General features: G+C 40.0%; 3 protein-coding genes across 10 annotated transcripts in view; 2 read left to right on the top strand and 1 right to left on the bottom strand.

The window, feature by feature from the left end:
* Positions 1-8,540, top strand: part of LOC143285516 (GPI alpha-1,4-mannosyltransferase I, catalytic subunit-like) — a 70,760-nt gene extending 62,220 nt beyond the window's left edge. The window contains exons 1-6 of one of the 7 annotated variants that reach the window (XM_076592856.1): positions 601-738; positions 1,372-1,533; positions 2,247-2,815; positions 3,371-3,629; positions 4,274-4,375; positions 6,930-8,540. In XM_076592856.1, the coding sequence (XP_076448971.1) occupies positions 1,378-1,533; positions 2,247-2,815; positions 3,371-3,629; positions 4,274-4,375; positions 6,930-7,100 (1,257 nt within the window). In that variant the 5' untranslated portion in view covers positions 601-738; positions 1,372-1,377 and the 3' untranslated portion in view covers positions 7,101-8,540. The other 6 variants (XM_076592857.1, XM_076592859.1, XM_076592858.1 and 3 more) reach the window with 6 other exon arrangements.
* LOC143285518 (UPF0598 protein CG30010-like) lies at positions 7,344-13,597 on the bottom strand. The gene is made up of 3 exons (XM_076592861.1): positions 13,438-13,597; positions 11,676-11,724; positions 7,344-9,956 (listed from the first exon to the last, which is right to left on the bottom strand). The coding sequence occupies exons 1-3, from the start codon at positions 13,591-13,593 to the stop codon at positions 9,505-9,507; spliced, it is 657 nt and encodes a 218-aa protein (XP_076448976.1). The 5' UTR covers positions 13,594-13,597; the 3' UTR covers positions 7,344-9,504.
* Positions 13,598-13,757: 160 nt separating this feature from the next.
* Positions 13,758-19,919, top strand: part of LOC143285515 (katanin p80 WD40 repeat-containing subunit B1-like) — a 30,879-nt gene continuing 24,717 nt past the window's right edge. For both annotated transcript variants that reach the window (XM_076592853.1, XM_076592852.1), the window contains exons 1-2: positions 13,758-13,913; positions 19,323-19,453. In XM_076592853.1, the coding sequence (XP_076448968.1) occupies positions 13,883-13,913; positions 19,323-19,453 (162 nt within the window). In that variant the 5' untranslated portion in view covers positions 13,758-13,882. The remainder of the gene's footprint in view (positions 13,914-19,322; positions 19,454-19,919) is intronic.

The following is a 19,919-nucleotide window of genomic DNA, read 5'->3' as shown; positions in this document are numbered from 1 at the left end:
GATAAACCGAGGTACCGTGTGCAGCACGGACACTTGGCACATTGAAGGGAACCCATGGCAACATAAGTGTTGTCCTCTAGCAAAACCATGTAGAAAAAATTCACTGTGATGGATACACAAATATATATGCATGCACTCAAGACCTAAGTAAGCGCGAGTTAGCGGCGTTGGGTTATCATGTGCCGGCTCAGTCAGTCACAGTGCTGGGCACGGTCGTGAGTGACTGCACTGATCCGTGCCTCTGTAGCAGATGTGGTGTAGCATATATGGATTTGTCCGAACTCAATGACTCCTGCTTGAGAAACTGAAACTTTTAAAATAGAATAACTGATCTGTCACAAAAGAGAAGTGATCGAAACATGAATGGACATGTAGTTTGAATATTTAGATTGCTGAATGTATCAATTCAGAAAACGTGACCGTGTCCTCAGCGAAGTACAGCATTGTAATCCTTATTCACACTTACCCCTCTACTGTCGACTGCAAGGACAAAAATGACCATGCTTGTTTAGAATTACATTGTTGCAAACCCGCTGTTTTAAACTTTAACCTCAGTTTGTGTTGATTGGCGAGGTTTCGGTTTTTATTCATTTGAGAGCAGACGCAACAGCATTTAACTGTCTCACGGAACGGAAGATGTCAGTCAGGCCTTTCCGACGTTCTGTTTGCAAGACAAAGCTGAGAAAGACCGAAAAGAAATGATGTAGCAGTTACACACGACGGTGTATTATCAAAAGGGTGAAGATCAGCTGGGCATTAGTAAGTGGCGCATGAATGCAGATTGAAGACATGCTGGTCATAATTTGACCCATGTCAGATTCTCCCCGGACACTTTAGTGTATGTCAAGTGATGCCCATTGGAAGAAACGTCTTTTCGTGAAAACGGGTAGTGTAGGTAATGGTAGTGTGGGAAAGATCCCACTCTGTATCCACGTCTTTGTTCAAGAAACCAGTAAACAGCAATAGATAGAATGCGTGACACATGGCAAGTCACGGGAAGCATGGGGAAGGGGGACCACCAGGTTTCCAAGCATGTACTAATTTGTTCCCGTTTTACTTTCCAATATGATGTATAAACAAAATTATATTATCAGTGAGGCGTTTTCCCAGCCCGTGCCTCCATTGACCTCACCAGGTCATCTGTCTAATGCTGATAATCAATGTCATTGATATACATGTGAAACAGGTCTGGCAGAGGAAGAGCTGGATGTTTGTTTTGCATATCTGTGCATTTTATGTGGAAATTAGAGTGGATATAAATGTGACTGTGCATGGGTCATGAATGTGTGGGGATCATCATCGTGGGGACAAAGAACGAATAATGGTAATGCTGAAGGAGCACTCATAACTTTGCAGTACATCTGGTTACAGATAATCATGGAGGCCTCCAACATGAAGACATGGTACGCAGTTGCCACAGGACTGCGTCTGGCACTGGTGCTGTATGGGGAATGGCAGGACCACACAATGGCTGTCAAGTTCACCGACGTGGACTACTATGTCTTCAACGATGCTGCCAAGTTTGTCACAATGGTGAGTGCTGTGTATTGGCTTTTTCTTCACTTTCTGCTTGGAAATTCATTCAGATTGTTCAGGTTGTATCATGTACAAAACAAATTTGAGAGTTGAATAAGCAGATTTATTCAAGCAATAGACTTTTAATCTGAAGATTCAGGTGCCTGATGGGTTAAGGTTGGAGACTGTTCTTCCCCTGGATCAACATCTGTGGACCTGCTTGTGCCTGTATCCCTTTCTTGTCTACATACTTGCAGATGATCAAAAACATGCTCTGAAGATCCTATAATCCGTGTCAGCATTTGGTGGATTATAAAAATGTGGTGTCTGATAAGTTAAAAATCTTGGGAGACCCAAGGACTGTTTTACCACAATTCTAGGGGGTCCCAGATCCTTCAAAGGGTCATCTACTGCTGCACACTAATCAAATCAGTATTGCTACTCACAAGCAACTTTAGGCAAGCATAGCTTCTAGTCATAATTGTCAAGGTTTCTAGGTCAAGAAGTGGAAGTGGGAAACAGCTCTTTTTCATAGCAGATGATCATAGCATCTGACTGAATATCCACTACAGGACTGTTTTATTATCATTTTATAGTTATTATGTTTTGATTTGATTGTTGTACAATAGCTGGGAGAAGGGAGGTGTGGTGTGGGAGGAGGGGGGAGAAATCACAACTACACATGTATACATTTGAACTAAGCACAATTGTTCTCCCATTTCCAATTCCAGGGGCAGTCTCCATACAACCGAGCCACGTTTCGCTACACCCCTCTTCTGGCCTGGGCCCTCACCCCCAACATCTTCCTCCACCCATTCTTTGGCAAACTTCTTTTCATCCTCTTTGATGTTCTGTCGGGCAGTCTGATCTTCACAATCCTCAAGAACAATGGGTGTTCGGGCACCACCTCCACAATGTCGTCCTTACTGTGGTTGCTGAACCCTCTACCCATGGTGGTGTCGAGTCGTGGCAATGCAGAGTCAGTGATGGCTTACCTGGTGTTGCAGACCATCAGCCTTTTACAACGCAGGAAGACTGTGCTGGCCGCGTTAATGTATGCACTTGCTGTGCATGTCAAGATCTATCCTGTGACCTATGCACTGGCTGTGTATTTGTATTTGGACCATGAGGAGGGAACGTTGGACCCAAAGACATCAGTGAAAGAAATGGTTACAAAGAAGACAGATTCAAGCGTGGTGGTGAGATTTTTGTGGTCTTTGAGACCTACATGGAATCGCATCAAGTTTGGACTTGTTGCTGGTGTCACGTTAGTGCTTCTGACAGCTGTGTTTTATGTAAAGTGAGTTAATTTGGTTTCTTTTTGGGATTTTTGTGTGTGTTTTTCTTCTCTTTCATCTTGATGTTGTATATATATATATATATATATAGAGAGAGAGAGAGAGAGAGAGAAAGTTTTCAATTACAATGACATACACACACATGAATGCTTGCACACACTTATATTTGCACTGATGCACAGATGCAGTCTCCCGTTGAGCAGCATTTAGACCATCTTCAGACCCATTCTGTCTGTCTTCCCATTTCTGGTCACTTTGGGTTGGCTAACAATATGATTGCATGCTTTCCCTTGGTCTGTCTGCCTCTGTTTTCAACTCACAGAGAGAATGAAGAATGACAACTCATTGTCACACATCACACACCCACTCACTCTGTCTGTCTGTCCATCTGTGCCAGCAGACTACATGCACACACTCATTCACACTCAGACAAGAGATCTTCAGTTTAGCATCTATTCACTAGAAGTATTATTAGACGGACACTCAGACAAACACACACATACATGCATACAATTGTAACCTTGATGATTTTTTATATTGTTTGCATTTTGTTGCAGATATGGCTGGATTTTCCTGTATGAAACTTACCTTTACCACATTGTGAGAAAAGACATCCGTCACAACTTCTCTCCGTATTTCTACATGCTGTACCTGACAGCTGGTGATGAGACTTCTTTCTTCATCAAGTTCCTCACCTTCTGCCCACAGATTCTGCTTCTGGTTGCCATAGCACTGCGTTTCCACAAAGACCTGCCCCTCAGCTGTTTTCTATGTACCTTTACCTTTGTCATGCTCAACAAAGTTTGCACCTCACAGGTAGGCTTTGTTCAAAGTTTTAACACTTGTAAAAAAGTGAGTGAGAAAGAGGAAAAGAGTTAGAAAAAATGAGAGTGATAAAACAACGTAAAAAAAAATGAACAAGAAACGGAATGAAAAACAAAACAAATTTTGGAGATGTTTCTAACTTTCATTCTGTGTACTTTTTGTTTGCAAACTTGAGGGCAAGTTGGTGTGGAGCAATATGCAACATCGGCTAGGAGTTGTGTGCTCTTGCAAGGCTGTGCATTACTGTTTTTGTTTGGAGTTTTAAACTAAGTAAGGTGTCATAACAGTTTGATTATTGAGGATGCTTCTGTTGCTGCTGCTGCTTCTTTGGATTTTTTGTTTTTTTGTTTTGACTGTGTTAGAGACTTCATTATGGGACTGTACTTCATGCATTCATTCTTCCCAAGGCGACATGACGGGGCTGTACTCTACATTGACTTTCTTAGTATCCCAGCAGATGTTGATTCTTCCACTTCAGCATTTCTTTTCATAAACTTGGTTATTTGTTGTTGTTTTTAATAATATCTACCAGGTATATTGTTTGTATTCTCATGAATGGTTGTGTAGAAGAGAATTTCCACTTCATTCTGTGCAATGTAGGTTCCTAGATGATGTTGAGGTGCTTTATGTTGCAGTACTTTCTGTGGTACCTGTGTCTGCTTCCTCTCCTGGTGCCCAGACTGACACTGACCTGGTGGAGGACAGCTGTCCTCTCAATGCTCTGGTTTCTGGCACAGGTCAGTGTGTGTGCTGTATTCTGTTCAGTGGAGTGATGGCCTAGTGGTAATGTGTCCGCTTAGGAAGTGAGAGAACAGCACAGGACAGAACCCCCCTCACACACCAGAATTTTCCCTCCACTAGACCTTGACTGGTGGTCAAGACGCTTGTCATTTGGATGAGACAATAAACAGAGATCCCATTTGCAGCATGGACTTGGCACATGTCAATTAACCCTGAGCAACAAAAAAGTGGTCCATGGCTAAATTCTGAACAAAAATCCACTGTAGCGTACCTCTGTATCAGTGTATGTGTGTGCGTGATTGAAGCTCGACTGGATGACACAGGAGACGAATGATAAGCACCTAAATGCAGATGTCAGTTGGTTCTAACCAGGTAGGCAGCCTGTTGTGCAAAGTGCTTAGGTACTATGTATCAGTAATAATATTGTTATTGACTGTACTACTTTTTGTCACAACAGAGTTTTCTCCCCAGGAAGAAGGCATGACCCCAGTGCAGGGCCACCTGTTTTTTCCCGTCTGCACTGTATTTATTTTACTGTCAAACGGGATTTGTCTACAGAATTTTGCCTGGGACAACACTTTTGCTGGAATGGGTTCTTTTATGAACACTAAGTGCATGCTACACATGGGACCTGGGTTTAAGGTCTCATCCAAAAAACCGGTATCAGACTATTTATTAATTTTGTCATTGACTGGGACATTGTAATTTTAGACGTGTACTGGCACAACATTGACATGGCTATGAATACAGTTGCAGTAATATCTGGATGTGTCAAAAAGTCAATAGTAAAAATAATTGCAATGATGTTTTCCAGCACCATAGAAATATCTAACATGGATGCGACATTCAAAATGGATTGAATTCCTCAGATTTTATATATGTAGAAAAAGTCCTTGAGGGAATTGGTATTTGAACAATACCCTGATAAATTCATGAATAGCCAAAGGAATGTTTGCTCTATGATTAGGATTCATGGAGATCTTTGGACAATGTTCAACCTTCGCTGGCTATCGTGGGTCGTACACGACCCAGAAGGGTACAAAAACGCAAATATCTCAGCCAATTCTTAATATTTTTCTACGAAATTTCAGAAATGCTTCCTACACCTAAAAGGTCAACTTTTGCCAAAAAAAAGAGAAAAATTCATTGATTAGTTCATGAGTAATTAAATGTGGCGTTTTAACTACATACGGATGCTTGTGTGGGTCGTGTATAACCCATGCTTTTTAAAGAGGAAAAAATGTGGTCACCCCTCGAAAGCTCGTGTGGGTCATCCACGACCCATACCTTTTTAATAGTGATTTCAGAAGGTTTAATTTGCAGTTAGTGAAGGAATATATAGAAATTTTACTTTCAATAGCCTCACTACCCCACTACTCTCCCCCCCCCCCCCCCCCATTCCCCGCCCCGTCCCTTTCGCCTGTCTTCAGCTAAAACCCCCTTCCATCCCTTTCTCTAACAGCATGTGCCTGTGTGACTGAATATCTTTGATTGTGCGTGTATAGGATGCTATGAGTCATCTCTCTGTCTCGCTGTCTGTCTCTGTCTTTCTCTCTGTCTGTGTGCATAAGTAGGGTTTGTATGTATGCTTTGATTGTGTGTGTATAGGATGTTATGTGTCATCTCTCTCTCTGTCTGTCTCTCTGTCTCAGTCTCTCTGTCTGTGTGCATAAGTAGGGTTTGTATGTATGTGCATGTGGTGTTATGCATTTGTGTGTGTGATCAGTTGTGTGTGCTAGTGTGTGAGTGTGTGTGTGTGTATGTGCGTGTGTGTGAATGCGTGAACGTGTTTCTTCTGAGTGTATGTGTTTGTGTGAGTCTGTTTGCCTGTGCGAACGCATGTGTGTGTAATCAGTTGTTAGGATATGTTTTCCTTTTCTATATTTTGTTGTAAGCTTTGGAGGAATATACAGGTTTTTGTCTCTTAAAGGAATGGGTCGTGGACGACCCACATGAGCTTCCGTGTGTAGTCAAAAGCGACAGCAGTATGGGTCGTGGACGACCCACATGAGCTTCCGTGTGTAGTCAAAAGCGACAGCTAGTGAAGGTTAAGCACAAGTCTTTTATTTCATCAAGGCTGATATGTGTTTAGAGAGGCTTAGGTCTAAATTACATTGGCAAACATTATGCGATGCTTTCGTTATTGACAGTATCAGTATCAGTAGATCAAGGAGGCGTCACTGCGTTCGGTCAAATCTTTATACGCCACACCACATCTGCCAAGCAGATGCCCGACCAGCAGCGTAACACAATGCGCTTTGTCAGGCCTTGAGAAAAAAAATATATTGACAGTATACATTTGCATTATTGACCGTATTTTGTTCGGGGGTTTGTGTTATTGACTGTGTACAGGTTTTCATGTTTTGACAGTATACAGGTGTTTTCATTATCAACAGTGTACAGGATACAGGTGTTTGTGGTTTTTTGACAAGATACAGGTGATTGCGTTATTATAGTATACATGTGTGTTATTGACAGTATACAGGTGTTTGTGTTATTGACAGTGTCCATGTGTTGGCATTATTAACAGTATGTATTCCTTTGTTGCAGGGATTGTGGCTGCTTCCAGCATATTACCTGGAGTTTGAGGGGCAGAACACCTTCATATACATATGGCTGGCTGGGCTGTTCTTTTTCACTGTCAACGTCTTCATTGTGTTTACCATCATTTTACACTATGATTATAAAGGAGGACATTTAACATCATCAAAGGCAGACTGATTCTGATGTATTTTTGAAGTGCATGTGTGTATGTGTGTGCTTATATGTGCAAAAGTTTATTAGTGTAAGTGAGAGTGTAGGTATACACATTCAGATATAAGTGTGTGTCATGCATGAGTGCTTGTGAGCGTGATTGTTTCAAGAGCTATTTCATGTTCAAGTACGGGGCAAAAAATAAACCGTGAAATCTAACTGTATCCCAGCCTTACGTTTGGGCATTTTTGGAACTGTTTGAACTTCTCGTTTTATTTTTGATGCATTTTTTTAATTTCAAGTCTGTTGGTTGGCCGATCATTCCTGGTACATAATTCTTTACATGATCCAGATTACTGTTTTAAAAATTTGTGTGCTTGCAATTGCGTGCACACACACACACATACACACACACAGACCATATGCACATCAGTATCTGCAGTCATTACTGCGCAAAAGAGGCAGAAAAAGACAGGGCTGGCAGAAGCTGAGAGTGGAGAGACTGAATTTTTTCAAGGATCAAATTTCCGATAGCAATATTTTGGCACAGTAAAAACGCCCAAATGTGATAAATCTTTCATGATATTCCAGATTTCCTTTGTGCCATAGACAGTGTGAACGTTAATTCAGTTTCTGCAGCTTGAAAGAGGAGTTACAGCTATATGCCTAGCCTTTGTTTAAAGAATTAACATATTGCTGTTTTTTGTCTTGGAAACCCTTTCAATTTGCAAGCAGACATGCTAAGTTCTCATAACAACCCATAAGTCTGTTTTTCATGTTTTCATAATTCAAACTCAGTGTGGTCCAGATTTGTTTACCAAGGGAGGCAATACATTTTCTGAGTTTCATTTAGATCCAATTCTGCTGTGAAATATAAACCCATTACATAAAAGTGGTCTATGTATCAAGCATCTGAGGAGAGTAACATAATATTTAAAAAAAATCTTAATCATTACCACAAGTAATGAATTCAAAACCTTAAGATGAAAATAAATGCTGTTTTGTTACAGTTGTAGGTAATGAAACTTTGATTTCTGTTGTTTTTTGTTGTTGTTTTTATCGATTGGTTATTGGTTGGTTATTTTTGTTGTATTTGAGACTTGATATTCAATGTTTTGTTGTTGCAGTGTCTACAAGACTGTTACACTATGTTGTCCTATGTCAGAGAAACCCTCTTAGCTCATCTGGGTTATTAGTACTAAAAATTTAAAATATAAAATTAAAAAAGAATTAACCATCAAATTGATCAGGTAAATCTTTTTCTTTTTTTTCTCTGCCTGCCAGTTAAAGCATCTGCAATACCATGCAGTTTGTACTTTTCTTCTTTATTCCTTTTCGTTTCTACAATGTTCCAGAGGTCATTTACAAAAACAACAAAAAAAAGAAGAAGAAAAAAACAGAATGGGTTTCTGCACCACTACTCATGTCAGAAACATTTCAGATATTTAAATAAAATCACAACAAGTATTTATTTCTGCTTTATTTGTATGTAAGTTTGTGGTTGTGTTTTTGTGTGTGTGTTTTTGCCTGTGTGTGAAGAGGCAGTGGGAGAGAAGAAAAGATGAATGAATGATACACTATGGCCCCTGAATGAAGGGGGGTGTAATACAAACACTCCATCAAACACAGTAAATGTCTGAATCAGAACTAAAGCATTCATACACAATACTATGAACATAATGTAGCTCTGAGTTTAAAGGCTTGATGTAAAAACATACTGATACTTCTTACCACCTTCAGATTCACATATGACATTAGCATACTCAAATGGAAGAAACAAGCTTTTTGTTGTCTATTTTTTCTTGGATACGTTCTGTTAACCTCTAGATTACAGGACACACAGGAGGTGGAAAAGTGAAAAGGAAAAGAAAACTCATATCTGTCTTTGTTTCCATCAATTTCATTTAAATACTCATAAAATATACAGTGACAATTACAGATCACAAAGTCTCTCTCTCTGTGTCCCTCTGCATGTGTGTGTGGGTTTGCGTGTGTACACCAAATGCTATGAACATAATGTAGCTCTGACCTCAAAGGCTTGATATGTCAAAACATGCATATCGATCCATATTTGCTACACCACATAACTCCTAACATGTCATGCAGGGCAGTATCACAAAGTACTCCATTTCTCTGTATCAAAAGTACATCACAGAAGTCCATTTACTGTGGATGCTCACTGAGCATTTCCTCCTCTGTAGGATTCCGATTATTCTAACAGGACATCTCCAGACTGTCTGTCCACACAAATTTCCACATATTTGTTCTCTCTTCAACTTTTACACACATACTCACTCACACATGCACACATGCGCGCGCGCACGCACAAACACATACACACACAGACCAAAAAAAAAGCAACAAACTTTTAAACACAGAATTTGCACACACAGATGGAAGCATGCATGTGCACACACACAACCAGTTTCCATCATTTAACCTGCATTTTTTCCATAACTTCAAACAGCTCATTGGTCAGTTCATAGCGGACGTTCTTCCATGTGAGCTGAGTAGGAGGAGAGGCCTCCCCATTTTCAAATTCAAAACTTTTGCTCAGTTCAATGGCCAGTGCTGAACGCACCAAACCCACCCCGCCCGTTTTTGATGGAGCTGGGTGATACACTCGCCCTGAATCTGGATACATGCACAACTTCTCTGGTTCAAACGGCACTGTCAGTCTGTCAGCAGCCCAGTTATAGGACAACAGGTCACCATCTTCTGGAGTCTCCCCTTGCAGAATATGTGTGAAGACAACAGGTGTGTCGTCACACCGGATAAAGTTTCGTTCAGGTCCACATGGAGACAGGTAAGGAAAATCCTTGCTGAAGCGGTCTGTGTTGTTGCGTTTCAGTCGCTTGAAGAAGAAGACAAGGAAGTCCTTCTCTGTAGAACAGAATGGTGTATGATAAGACAAATGTAAAGATGACCTTGCCATGTTGTCAATATCAATGACAGAGTGTAACTCAAAACATTTCTGATAAAAAACCCTCTGGAAATAGAAATTAAATGCACCAGGCATTTGGGGGAAATGTACCCTTCCCCTGTATCAGAAATCTATTGCTTAATTCATATATCATAAAAGGATACCTTTGCAAATAAAATAAAGGTGTTGATAAAACCACTTGAGAAAATGTTAGAGATATATCCTCTCTATGTCCTAACACCTGTCAATGTTTTTCTGCCTGTCAATCCTTCTGTCCATCTACCTTCTGTGTGTGTATGCCTGCATATATATGCATGCATGTGTTTGTGTGTGAGTGCAGTTATGTGTGTGTGTGTGTGTGTGTGAAGAAAAAGCATGATCTAAATATGTCAAATTCACTGTCACTGTCTTTGGTTACAGTGGCGCTGCACTGATGAACGCATCATCAACAGTCTCCATTTTGGATGGGATAGGGCCTGAGTTTCAGCAAGGCTCCTCTGTCAACTCAGCGATGTCTGACCACTTCTTTCACTGTCTGCCTTGTTTCCTGTACCCCTGCACTGTTTCTTGAAGGATGGTCTTGGAGATCTTGTCACATGGCCATTTCATATTTCCCCTTTTTTTTTTTCACTATGTTGAATGGGTTTTTATACCAACTAAAATGCTGTCTGAATGTTTTCCTGCCTTCATTTGTTTTGTGGCCCTTGCAGGAGATAACAAGGAGTCTGAAGCATTAAAAACACTTCCACCGCTCGGAGCCTTCTCTGAACCTATGCTGTAAAAGTCCAGGGCTCACATGTATACAAGAAAATAGAGCCAGTGGATGCATGAGCTTCAGTTTTGTTCTGAGAGTGATGTCCTTGTCTCTCCATATAGGCTTCAGTCTTGCAAGCGCTGTTGCAGTCTGCACAACTCCAGCGACTATTTTGGTCTTGGACCCTTTTTCACTGATGATGGCGCCAAGGTACTTAAACCGCTTCATTGTTTCCAGCTGCTGTCCGCTGATCTTGATCACGATTGTGTCCATGCTTTTTGTCATGAGTTTTGTCTTTTCTGTGATGATCAACATTCCATACAAGATTGATGTTTTGTCCAAGTGGTTCACCAGTTTTGCCAGTTCTTCCTCACTGCCTGCCAGCCCATCAATATCATCAGCAGATTGGAGATTTGTGATAGTATGTCTTCCAGTGTTCATAGAGCTAGAGTGTCCTTCCAAAGAGTCAGTCATTATACATTTCAAATTTGATACAGGGAATATAATGACTGAATCAAATTAAATTCAAATAACTTTTAGAACAACTAGTGATGATATTCTCTTCACAAGCTTTGACCTCTGTTCCAAAGTTTTATGTCAGGTGTATTTTCAACTATTCACACTTGTCTCAAGATGTATTCATGACCGTTTACATCCAGCAATTTATGCTGCCATACTTTATCCTTAATGTCAATGTATGCTGGATATCTTTTTGAGTTTCTGTAACACAAAATGCAAACATGGAACAGAGATTTGATAAAAGCACATATCTGATGGACACAGACATAAATAAGGGTACAAGATCTGACAAAATACACTACATTTCTTTTAATTCCCATGTAATCTTTTTTTGTGGCACTCTCTGCTGAAAACTGCTTTGTTTCTTCTCTTCAACAAACATAAATTACTCCAAAGTACCACCTACCTTTGAAACATGATGTGAAGTTTTTCATTTTTGCATCATCCAGGAAGAGCTGCACAAATAAAACACAAGACATTTATCTCTGAACATACAGATCACATATGCGCATGTATGTGCATGTGTGCCTCTGTGTTTGTTTGTGTGTGTGTGTGTGTGTGTGTGTGTGTGTGTGTGTGTGTGTGTGTGTTCATACTCTGCTTTTCAATGGGCATGATAACCAAATGGTTACAGTGCTTGATTCTTGCTCAAGTGTCCAGATTTTGATTAGGGGGCATCTTGTGGGTGAAGTGTACTGATTTTCCCCCCCTGGTCAACAGATATGCAGACCTGTTGGTGTCTGAATACCATTCTCCCTTTCAAAAGTTTCATGTGGATACTCTTAACACATTAAAAATTAAGTAATCCATGTCAGTATTCAGTGGACTGTGGAAATACCCAGCACTGACCAACCACAACTGATCGAGTTATCAGCAAACTGACATTGGTTATATAATGGAAGAACTACAGCAACGCCACAGTTGACTTAAGTGATTTTAGATCTGCATCTTGGAGTATATCATTATTTATAACATTTTCAAACTCAGTGTCATGTCACTGGGTCTAATCTAGCTTTCAAATGTGCAGTCAAACACACACACACACACACACACACACACATGTATACACAGTGTAACTGACATCATCGTTTTGTTGTTGTTGAAGTTTTGACAGCCATCAGTCGGTACAAACTTACATGCTTATTATGGAGCTTCAGATAGGTGGGAGAAAACAGGGGCCACATATTCATGACCCCTGGCAACAGAAAGTGAGCAGTCAAAAAGCACAGGTCAAGGGCAAGTCAAACTATATATATTAAATAACAAGGCAAATGTTTGCCCAAGTACATGTATCAAACAACAAAACACATTTGAGTGCCAGGATGGCCCACACAAAAGTAGGCACATGCTATCAGAAGAAATTATGTACGCCAATGGCAGAGATACACTGTTAGTCTGTTGCCCTGCATGTAACAATATACAAATTCGACAGCATATGCAAAAACCACTTCAGCAAACTTGACCTATAGCACTTTTTAGCAGTGATCAATAGTTAACTGATCCTGTGCAGCAATTACATCACACAGTAGTGCAGCAGATATTGGCGGTCTCTTTGCACAGGCATGGAGGGTAATCTGTAAATTTATTCCACTGAACTCTTGCATGGCAATGGGAACAGCTTATTGAATGATTTGCTCACACATCCATAAGTCTCCACAACATGTCTGCATTTTATCTTTTACAGAAGTGTTGCACAGATGTGTGTATGCTCCTATGTCACAAGCACACACAAACAGTGACATACACATGTTTTGTTTTATATATATCCTGTGTACATACACACTTGCACATATGTATAAATCATGTGCACCGCACAAAGTATACAGGTCCATGGGTATTTGTAAATGTATGCCAGTAAAGAAAATGACAGGTGTTTTCTATAGATGTATGAATGCAATGAGACAGATTCATCAATGTGATTTTGGATCATGGCCTTTCTAACCAGATCAAGGAATACGTAAGCATTTGTAATGGGTACATGTGTCTGTAACATGGTGCATCTGTCACTTTGATGTGTGTGTGTTTTTACAGGGTGGTTGGTTCGGGAGAGTGTGTGTGTGTGTGTTTGTGTTGTGCCTGTGTGTGTGTGTGTGTGTGAGCGCGGGCTCAATGATTTTTTCTTCCTTGGCGTGGATTTAACTTAGATAGTAGATTTAAAGATCAATAACCTGTCCTTGGTGATCGATGTAATAAAAGTATTCACGTATTTTTGGTTCAGGTGACTGTCCCTGTACGTAAGAAACATGACGAAGTATTACTCTTTGGTGTAAACTACCCCTTCCGAAAGTAGAAACAAGGTTGTTTAGAAACAGCCGACAAGCCATGATCATGAACGCAGGAAGTTAATCGTTGCGCATACTCAATGGTCACTTCCGAAAAATCAAAAGAAATATGTTTTCATTGGATCTGATTTTTTAGCTGATCCAATGATAAGCTCTGTTTCTGAGCCTGGTTACTCCATACTTTCCAGTGCCTTGAGTCACGGAATGGGGAGATGTCTGCTGAAATACTACTCTTTTCAGTGTTGATTGTGAAAAGTATAGGTCCGCAGCGGTAAACTTGATGTCAATGTGGCCGTAATAATTGTGGTGTCACAAAATAAACAATACAGTCATGGCGAACGCTAAGAGAGCATGGAAACTTCGTGAGTACTGCATCATGTTTGCGCTTGAAAGTTAAAAAACTTAGACGTTCTCGTTGAAACAGTGCTTATAGTGTTTAGCTTCTGTCATTTACTTGTGTTCATCAATTTTACGTCAGTTTTATGATTTAATTCAGTGTTGTCCTGTTGTGTCATTGTTTTTTTCTGCCTGTTGTCCATTGCCACTACTCGGTTCCATTGTAATCACACTAAACTGAAGCACATGTGCTGTTGCCAAAACAAAATTCTTACTCAGTTTGTCACGATTTGTGCTGGAGTTATTAGTGTTTCTGCGTCGAACATGATTGCTACAGTGTGTGTGTTACAAGAATGAAGAAAGAGTATGATCCATTTTGGAACTGACTTTTGACTCGTTTGTGTAAACAAAGCGAGTCAATGTTACTACCCAGTGTTTAGTTGTCTCTTGTGTTTCACTGTTTGTATGTGTGTATATCACTATATGTCTGTGTATCTGTGGTAAACTTTGGCATTGCCATTTTCTCTTGAAATACTTTGTCTGCCAATACCAGATTTGGCTTAAACATAGTAGGAAAAAACTCTTCACAGTTATACCAATAATAGGTTGTAACTATTTCGGGATCATAAATGGTGGGCCCATCTTTTCACTGTTAGCTGCGCGAAATTTGGCCAAGCAGAGCAAACCAATAGGCCTAGTTTGCATCAGTTTGACATGGTAAGTATATTTAACACCAAACATGGAGTATAATACAAACTCCTCCTATTTCATTGAGGTTCATTCCTGAATCTGAAAACACTATATGACCGCTTCCCACTGAGTAGCTAGAAAACAGGTTATGTTTGGTAAGAAGACAACATAACCTTGTTTTTCTAGTTTGCAATTCTGAGAAAAGAGATACAAATTCTGGACAGAACAAATACAGTGACACTAGTAACAACACCATCCACATGGTTACTGCATATATAGGTGTAGCTGTGTACTGAGTGGTTCTTCAAGGGTACGGCACAAAAGACTTAACTAAATTGAAAGGATAGATGAGAATTCCCATGCACAGGCCAGGAACATATAGAGGCCAGTCACAAATGGGGTTTTCTATTGGTTTATTTACAATAGTTATAAACTAAAGGAGAAGAAATAAAGAAAAATAGAAGACAAGAACTAAGAGAAGAAATAATGAGAAGACAGTGCCTGGAATGGCACAGATAAATGTCATTAGCACAACATGTCGGCACAAGTGAATAATAAAACACATGTTACATAGAAAGGTTACCACTTGGTATTGCATATGTGTGAAGACCAAACACTGACATCAAATGACATTTCTAATACACTTAAATAGTGCAGTTAAAGTGATTGAAGCGATGCTGACTTACTGAAAGTACACTGACAATATAGATTAGGTAAAGCTTATACTGTGTCAAAGTGACTCAATTGAATCAGTTTATCATGTAGCACCATACTGGAGTAAGCCGTATAGGAGAGAGCATGACAACTAAATTACAATTAACAGACTGATACATATCAGGTGGTTTTAACCAATAACTGATATTAATCCAACACTATCTTGTAATCACAACAGCAGAATACTACACACATCTTAGAGTACTGAGCACACTGTAGCAGTACAACTGATGTCAGCATGTAAGATAATACCTGAATAACAAACAAGATGGATAATCAGTGGCTGAAATATAATACTGGCAAACTGACAGGCCAGATAGTAAGTGAAGCACCATCATGGCTTAACCATAAAGTGGTGAATGAACTTCATGCACTCACTAGAACATTCTGGAACAAACTATCTGTGTCCAGAGACGTCATTGACTGTGACGTTAAGAAGAATCAAATGGAATACTGCTACGAGCATATGACGACATGGTGATTATTTAGATTAATCATAGCCAAGCTGTGACTAACATGTCAAAGCAGTAACTGAACAAAGCAATAACTGAACATACGCATATGAACACAAGTACTGTGTCGAACAATGCAACTTACAAATCAACACATTCTACACACTAGTACTTACAGCGATACGTAGCGAGGTGTCAGCTGTTGTGGGGGCACACACGACACAACACACTGCTCGATGCAGCAAGAGAGAGAGCAGGCTCTGGCCAGATGACTGACCAGGTATGAAATGACCACTCATCCCTCACTGTGCCAATTTATGCAAGTTTAGCGGACCGCAAAGGCCGTCACGTGTGCTGCAAGCAGATCGTCACTTATCACGGAAAATCCGATGACAACTGTGTTTGTTTAAAGGTGTTCAGTGACAGATTTCTAAATGATTCCTGAACCGATTTACGTCGGATAAGTTGCAAAAGAAAGAGCTCAACACCTACTTTATAATGAGTGTAAAATGAAGTGTTGATTATTTAAGATGAATTTATAATCTTAATTTAAGTCACCTGAACAGGGTCCGTTTTAACGAGCTCGTTGCTGAAAATTACAAACTGCGTTAAATCAGTTTAACGTAGGCAAACATAAATGGAAATAGACTTAAAGATGGAATTGCGACAGACGGGCGCAATAGCCGAGTGGTTAAAGCGTTGGACTGTCAATTTGAGGGTCCCGGGTTCGAATCACGGTGACGGCGCCTGGTGGGTAAAGGGTGGAGATTTTTACGATCTCCCAGGTCAACATATGTGCAGACCTGCTAGTGCCTGAACCCCCTTCGTGTGTATATGCAAGCAGAAGATCAAATACGCACGTTAAAGATCCTGTAATCCATGTCAGCGTTCGGTGGGTTATGGAAACAAGAACATACCCAGCATGCACACCCCCGAAAACGGAGTATGGTTGCCTACATGGCGGGGTAAAAACGGTCATACACGTAAAAACCCACTCGTGTGCATACGAGTGAACGCAGGAGGAGGAGGAGAATTGCGACGATTCTGCCAGAATATAATACTTGTAGTTTACTGATCTGACAAAAGAGCTATTAATTAAATACTTTGGAGCAGAAACACAGATTCCAGCTCAGCCAATAGCGTACTGCGACGTGACACTGGTTGAGTTGTGAGCAGGTGGTCTGGCGAGGACAAAATGATGTAAGCAGAGTGACGTCACACATTCTGTGCGCGGGTTAGGAGGGAAAAACTGTCGTCTGCTAATACAGCTTGTGCGTGAGGCAAGCTAATACAGCTCGTGCGTGGGGCAAGCTAATACAGCTCGTGCGTGAGGCAAATATTGGAGCAAGCATAGCGCTTGGTCACATAGGTATATTCTAAAGTGGACACTGAATTAACTGGAATGATCATAAAAGAAAAATTGAATTGATGGTTTCTTCCAGTTTCAGTTAGCCTGTTGTCGACTGGTTTATGCAGATCTAGAGATCTACCATGTGTTGCAGTGTGCTTGAGGTGATGGCAACATCTCATTTACCACCGAAATAAAATGATAATTGAGATATAATGAAACACAAAAAACATTATTTAAATGATGTAATTGCGTCCAATACAATCATCTGTTTATGGCACGAAGAAAAACTACATAGCTTGAAATACTAAATTTAGTCAAATGATGTCACATGCGCTTGAGGGTAAGTCTGCTGGCTTTGGAACTGAACATGTATACATATATATATATATAATATATATATATTATATATATAGATATATATACATACACACACACACACACACATACATATAAAAAGTATAATACAGAACACTTTTTAATGATTTTTTAAATCTTTTTTTCCCCTCATGATTCCTTTACTGGTTAAAGTGTGAAGCACAAGTGAGTCTTGAAGTTGAAGGCCTTGCCTCTTGTTTGTTTATGTCTGCAGCACCTCCCAAATCAAAGGTCATGCAACAAAATGTCTGTTTCACACAGTGTTAGACTTGAGTCAAAAAAAAAAAAAAGTTTTCCATCAGTGATTGAGTTTCTTATGGTTGTCACTAATGTCAGGTTGTTTCCCCCCCCATTCTTTCCCTTTTTGTGTGTGTGTGTGTGTTTGTGTGTGTGTGAAAAAGTTGGCACAAAGTCAAAACTGAAAAAAGAATCCTGTCAAATCAAGATTGTGCCACATTTTTCCTTATCACTTTTGCGCTGGTGTAGAATAGATTTATCACTGTGCTCCCACTGACTGGTAGCTGTTGAGGTCACAAGGTAGGGAGGGGGTTGCTGATATAAGGAAAATGGAGAGGGATGGGAGATGTGGGGCTCTGCCCAGCTGGTGAAGAGGAAGGAAAAGGGCTCAGGTCAAAACTCCTTCCCTCACCCCTCCCCCTTCCTCCCAGCACCCTCCTACCTCATATCCTCATATTCTCCCCCAGCCCCATACTCTCCCCTCAGTTTTATTTCCTTCTGATTAGTTCTGTTACCACTGGCTGCTGCTGCCAGTGTTTGCTTTTGATCACTCTCTCCCTTTCTTTTCTTTCTCCATCTCTTTTGCTCCTCCACCCACCCCTTTCCTGCTCCTTGCCACATTTTATTACTTTCACTCCTTTATCACTGATATACAGGCATGCACATACACACACAAACATTCACAGACATGCACATGAACACAAAAAATTACAACAAACATACATGCACACACGTGTATTGAACAAAATATGCATTTTTTCAAATTTGCAAATTCTTTCAGTGGTGATACCATGACTTGTTGAGCTTGAAGTCATTGGTTATTTGATATTTATGTGAGTCATGGTGACAGCTGCAACAAGTTGTAATTATAGATCTATCAGTGTTGAAAAGCTGAAAACCTACAAGGATTTCAGAGTTAGAAGTGGGTCTTGTTGGAAATGATTATTACTGTCCCCATTGCATCAAAAATCAGAGATCAGTGTGATCCCCTAGTCAGGACACTGGGCTGTCTGTGCTACTTCAGTACAGGTCAAGATTTCTTTGTAAAGAAACAGCAAAAAGAAGCAAAGGAAAACAGCAAAAAATAAATCAAAAAGAAGAAAATAAAAAAGTTAAAGTGCTGCAAATAGGCTTCCTTGCATGTCTTTTGACACTGCTCTTGCATGAGACATTCAGAGGCTATGGTACTAAAGAACAATGGACAATTGGTGGGGGTACAGTTTTGTTCAGATGATGTTTGTGTTAACAACAGCTTTAAGTGTTACAAGTTACATGGGCCTGACTAGACGTTGTGTCTGTCTCCACCAGTCCATGCAAAGGCCACCACTTCTCTGTGATATGCAGCCTACATACATACATACATCATACATATTACATGTCACCTATCCACCTTTTTCAGGTATATGAACATAGTGACACACATATACTGTATAAATATGGTCCTTTTTTTTTTTCCTTTAATTAAGATTGGTTTGGTTTGGCTTTGTTTTGTTTTGTCTAGCATGATGTGCATATTGTATGCAGAATGCATTGTATTGTATTACAAAATCTAAGGAAAATATGTTTTATCACCCAGAAATAGAGCTGTGTTGATAATTTTACTGATTTGTTTGCAGAGGATTTTGCTGCCCATGGGGCAGATGTGAACTGTGTGGGTCTGGGTCACAAGTCAGGTCGGGTCATGGTCACTGGAGGAGAGGACAGGAAGGTCAACTTGTGGTCTGTGGGCAAAGCACACTGTATCATGGTGAGCGACATTGGTCCTGATTCACATTTATTTCATTATCAGTATCAAACTATTCCTTTCTTTAGTTTAAGAAAAAAAATAGTTTTATGCTGTTTTAATGGTATTGAATTTTGTCTCCAATGCTGTATTCTTTTTTTTTTTTTTTTTTTGTGTGTGTGCATATTTCAGTAGTTAGATACACATTGTATGTTTGTCAGAAAGTTAAATAAAGATGAAGAAGTACAGGAATTTGTTCATTAATTTAAAAAACAAAACAAAAAAGCACCTTAGTTTGTATGCAAATCAAGTGGTTGGGTTCAATGATCCACACTGTTACAAGGCCACTTTGCGAATGGGTTAGTGTGCGTGTGTGTTGATGACCACAAATGCAGAAAAAGAAATGATTTGAAAACTTTTTTTCCCCAGCTGAGCCTTTGAATTATTTGGTAATTTCTTATGCGTTGTGCCCAGTTGCCATTACCTCACC

This window comes from Babylonia areolata, chromosome 9 (genome assembly GCF_041734735.1).
Source record: "Babylonia areolata isolate BAREFJ2019XMU chromosome 9, ASM4173473v1, whole genome shotgun sequence".
NCBI classification, from domain to species: Eukaryota; Metazoa; Mollusca; class Gastropoda; order Neogastropoda; family Buccinidae; genus Babylonia; species Babylonia areolata.
The sequence above is the reverse complement of the archived record's forward strand: the minus strand, read 5'-3'. Positions and strand labels throughout refer to the sequence as shown.

Excerpts from the sequence above, each read along its gene's own strand:
- LOC143285518 (XM_076592861.1), bottom strand. The coding sequence starts at position 13,593 with ATGGCTTGTCGGCTGTTTCTAAACAACCTTGTTTCTACTTTCGGAAGG. Across the intron at positions 11,725-13,437 it reads ACATCGATCACCAAGGACAG|CTCTTCCTGGATGATGCAAA; the intron begins GTTATTGATCTT and ends TTATTTGTGCAG. Across the intron at positions 9,957-11,675 it reads CTTCACATCATGTTTCAAAG|AGAAGGACTTCCTTGTCTTC; the intron begins GTAGGTGGTACT and ends TCTGTTCTACAG.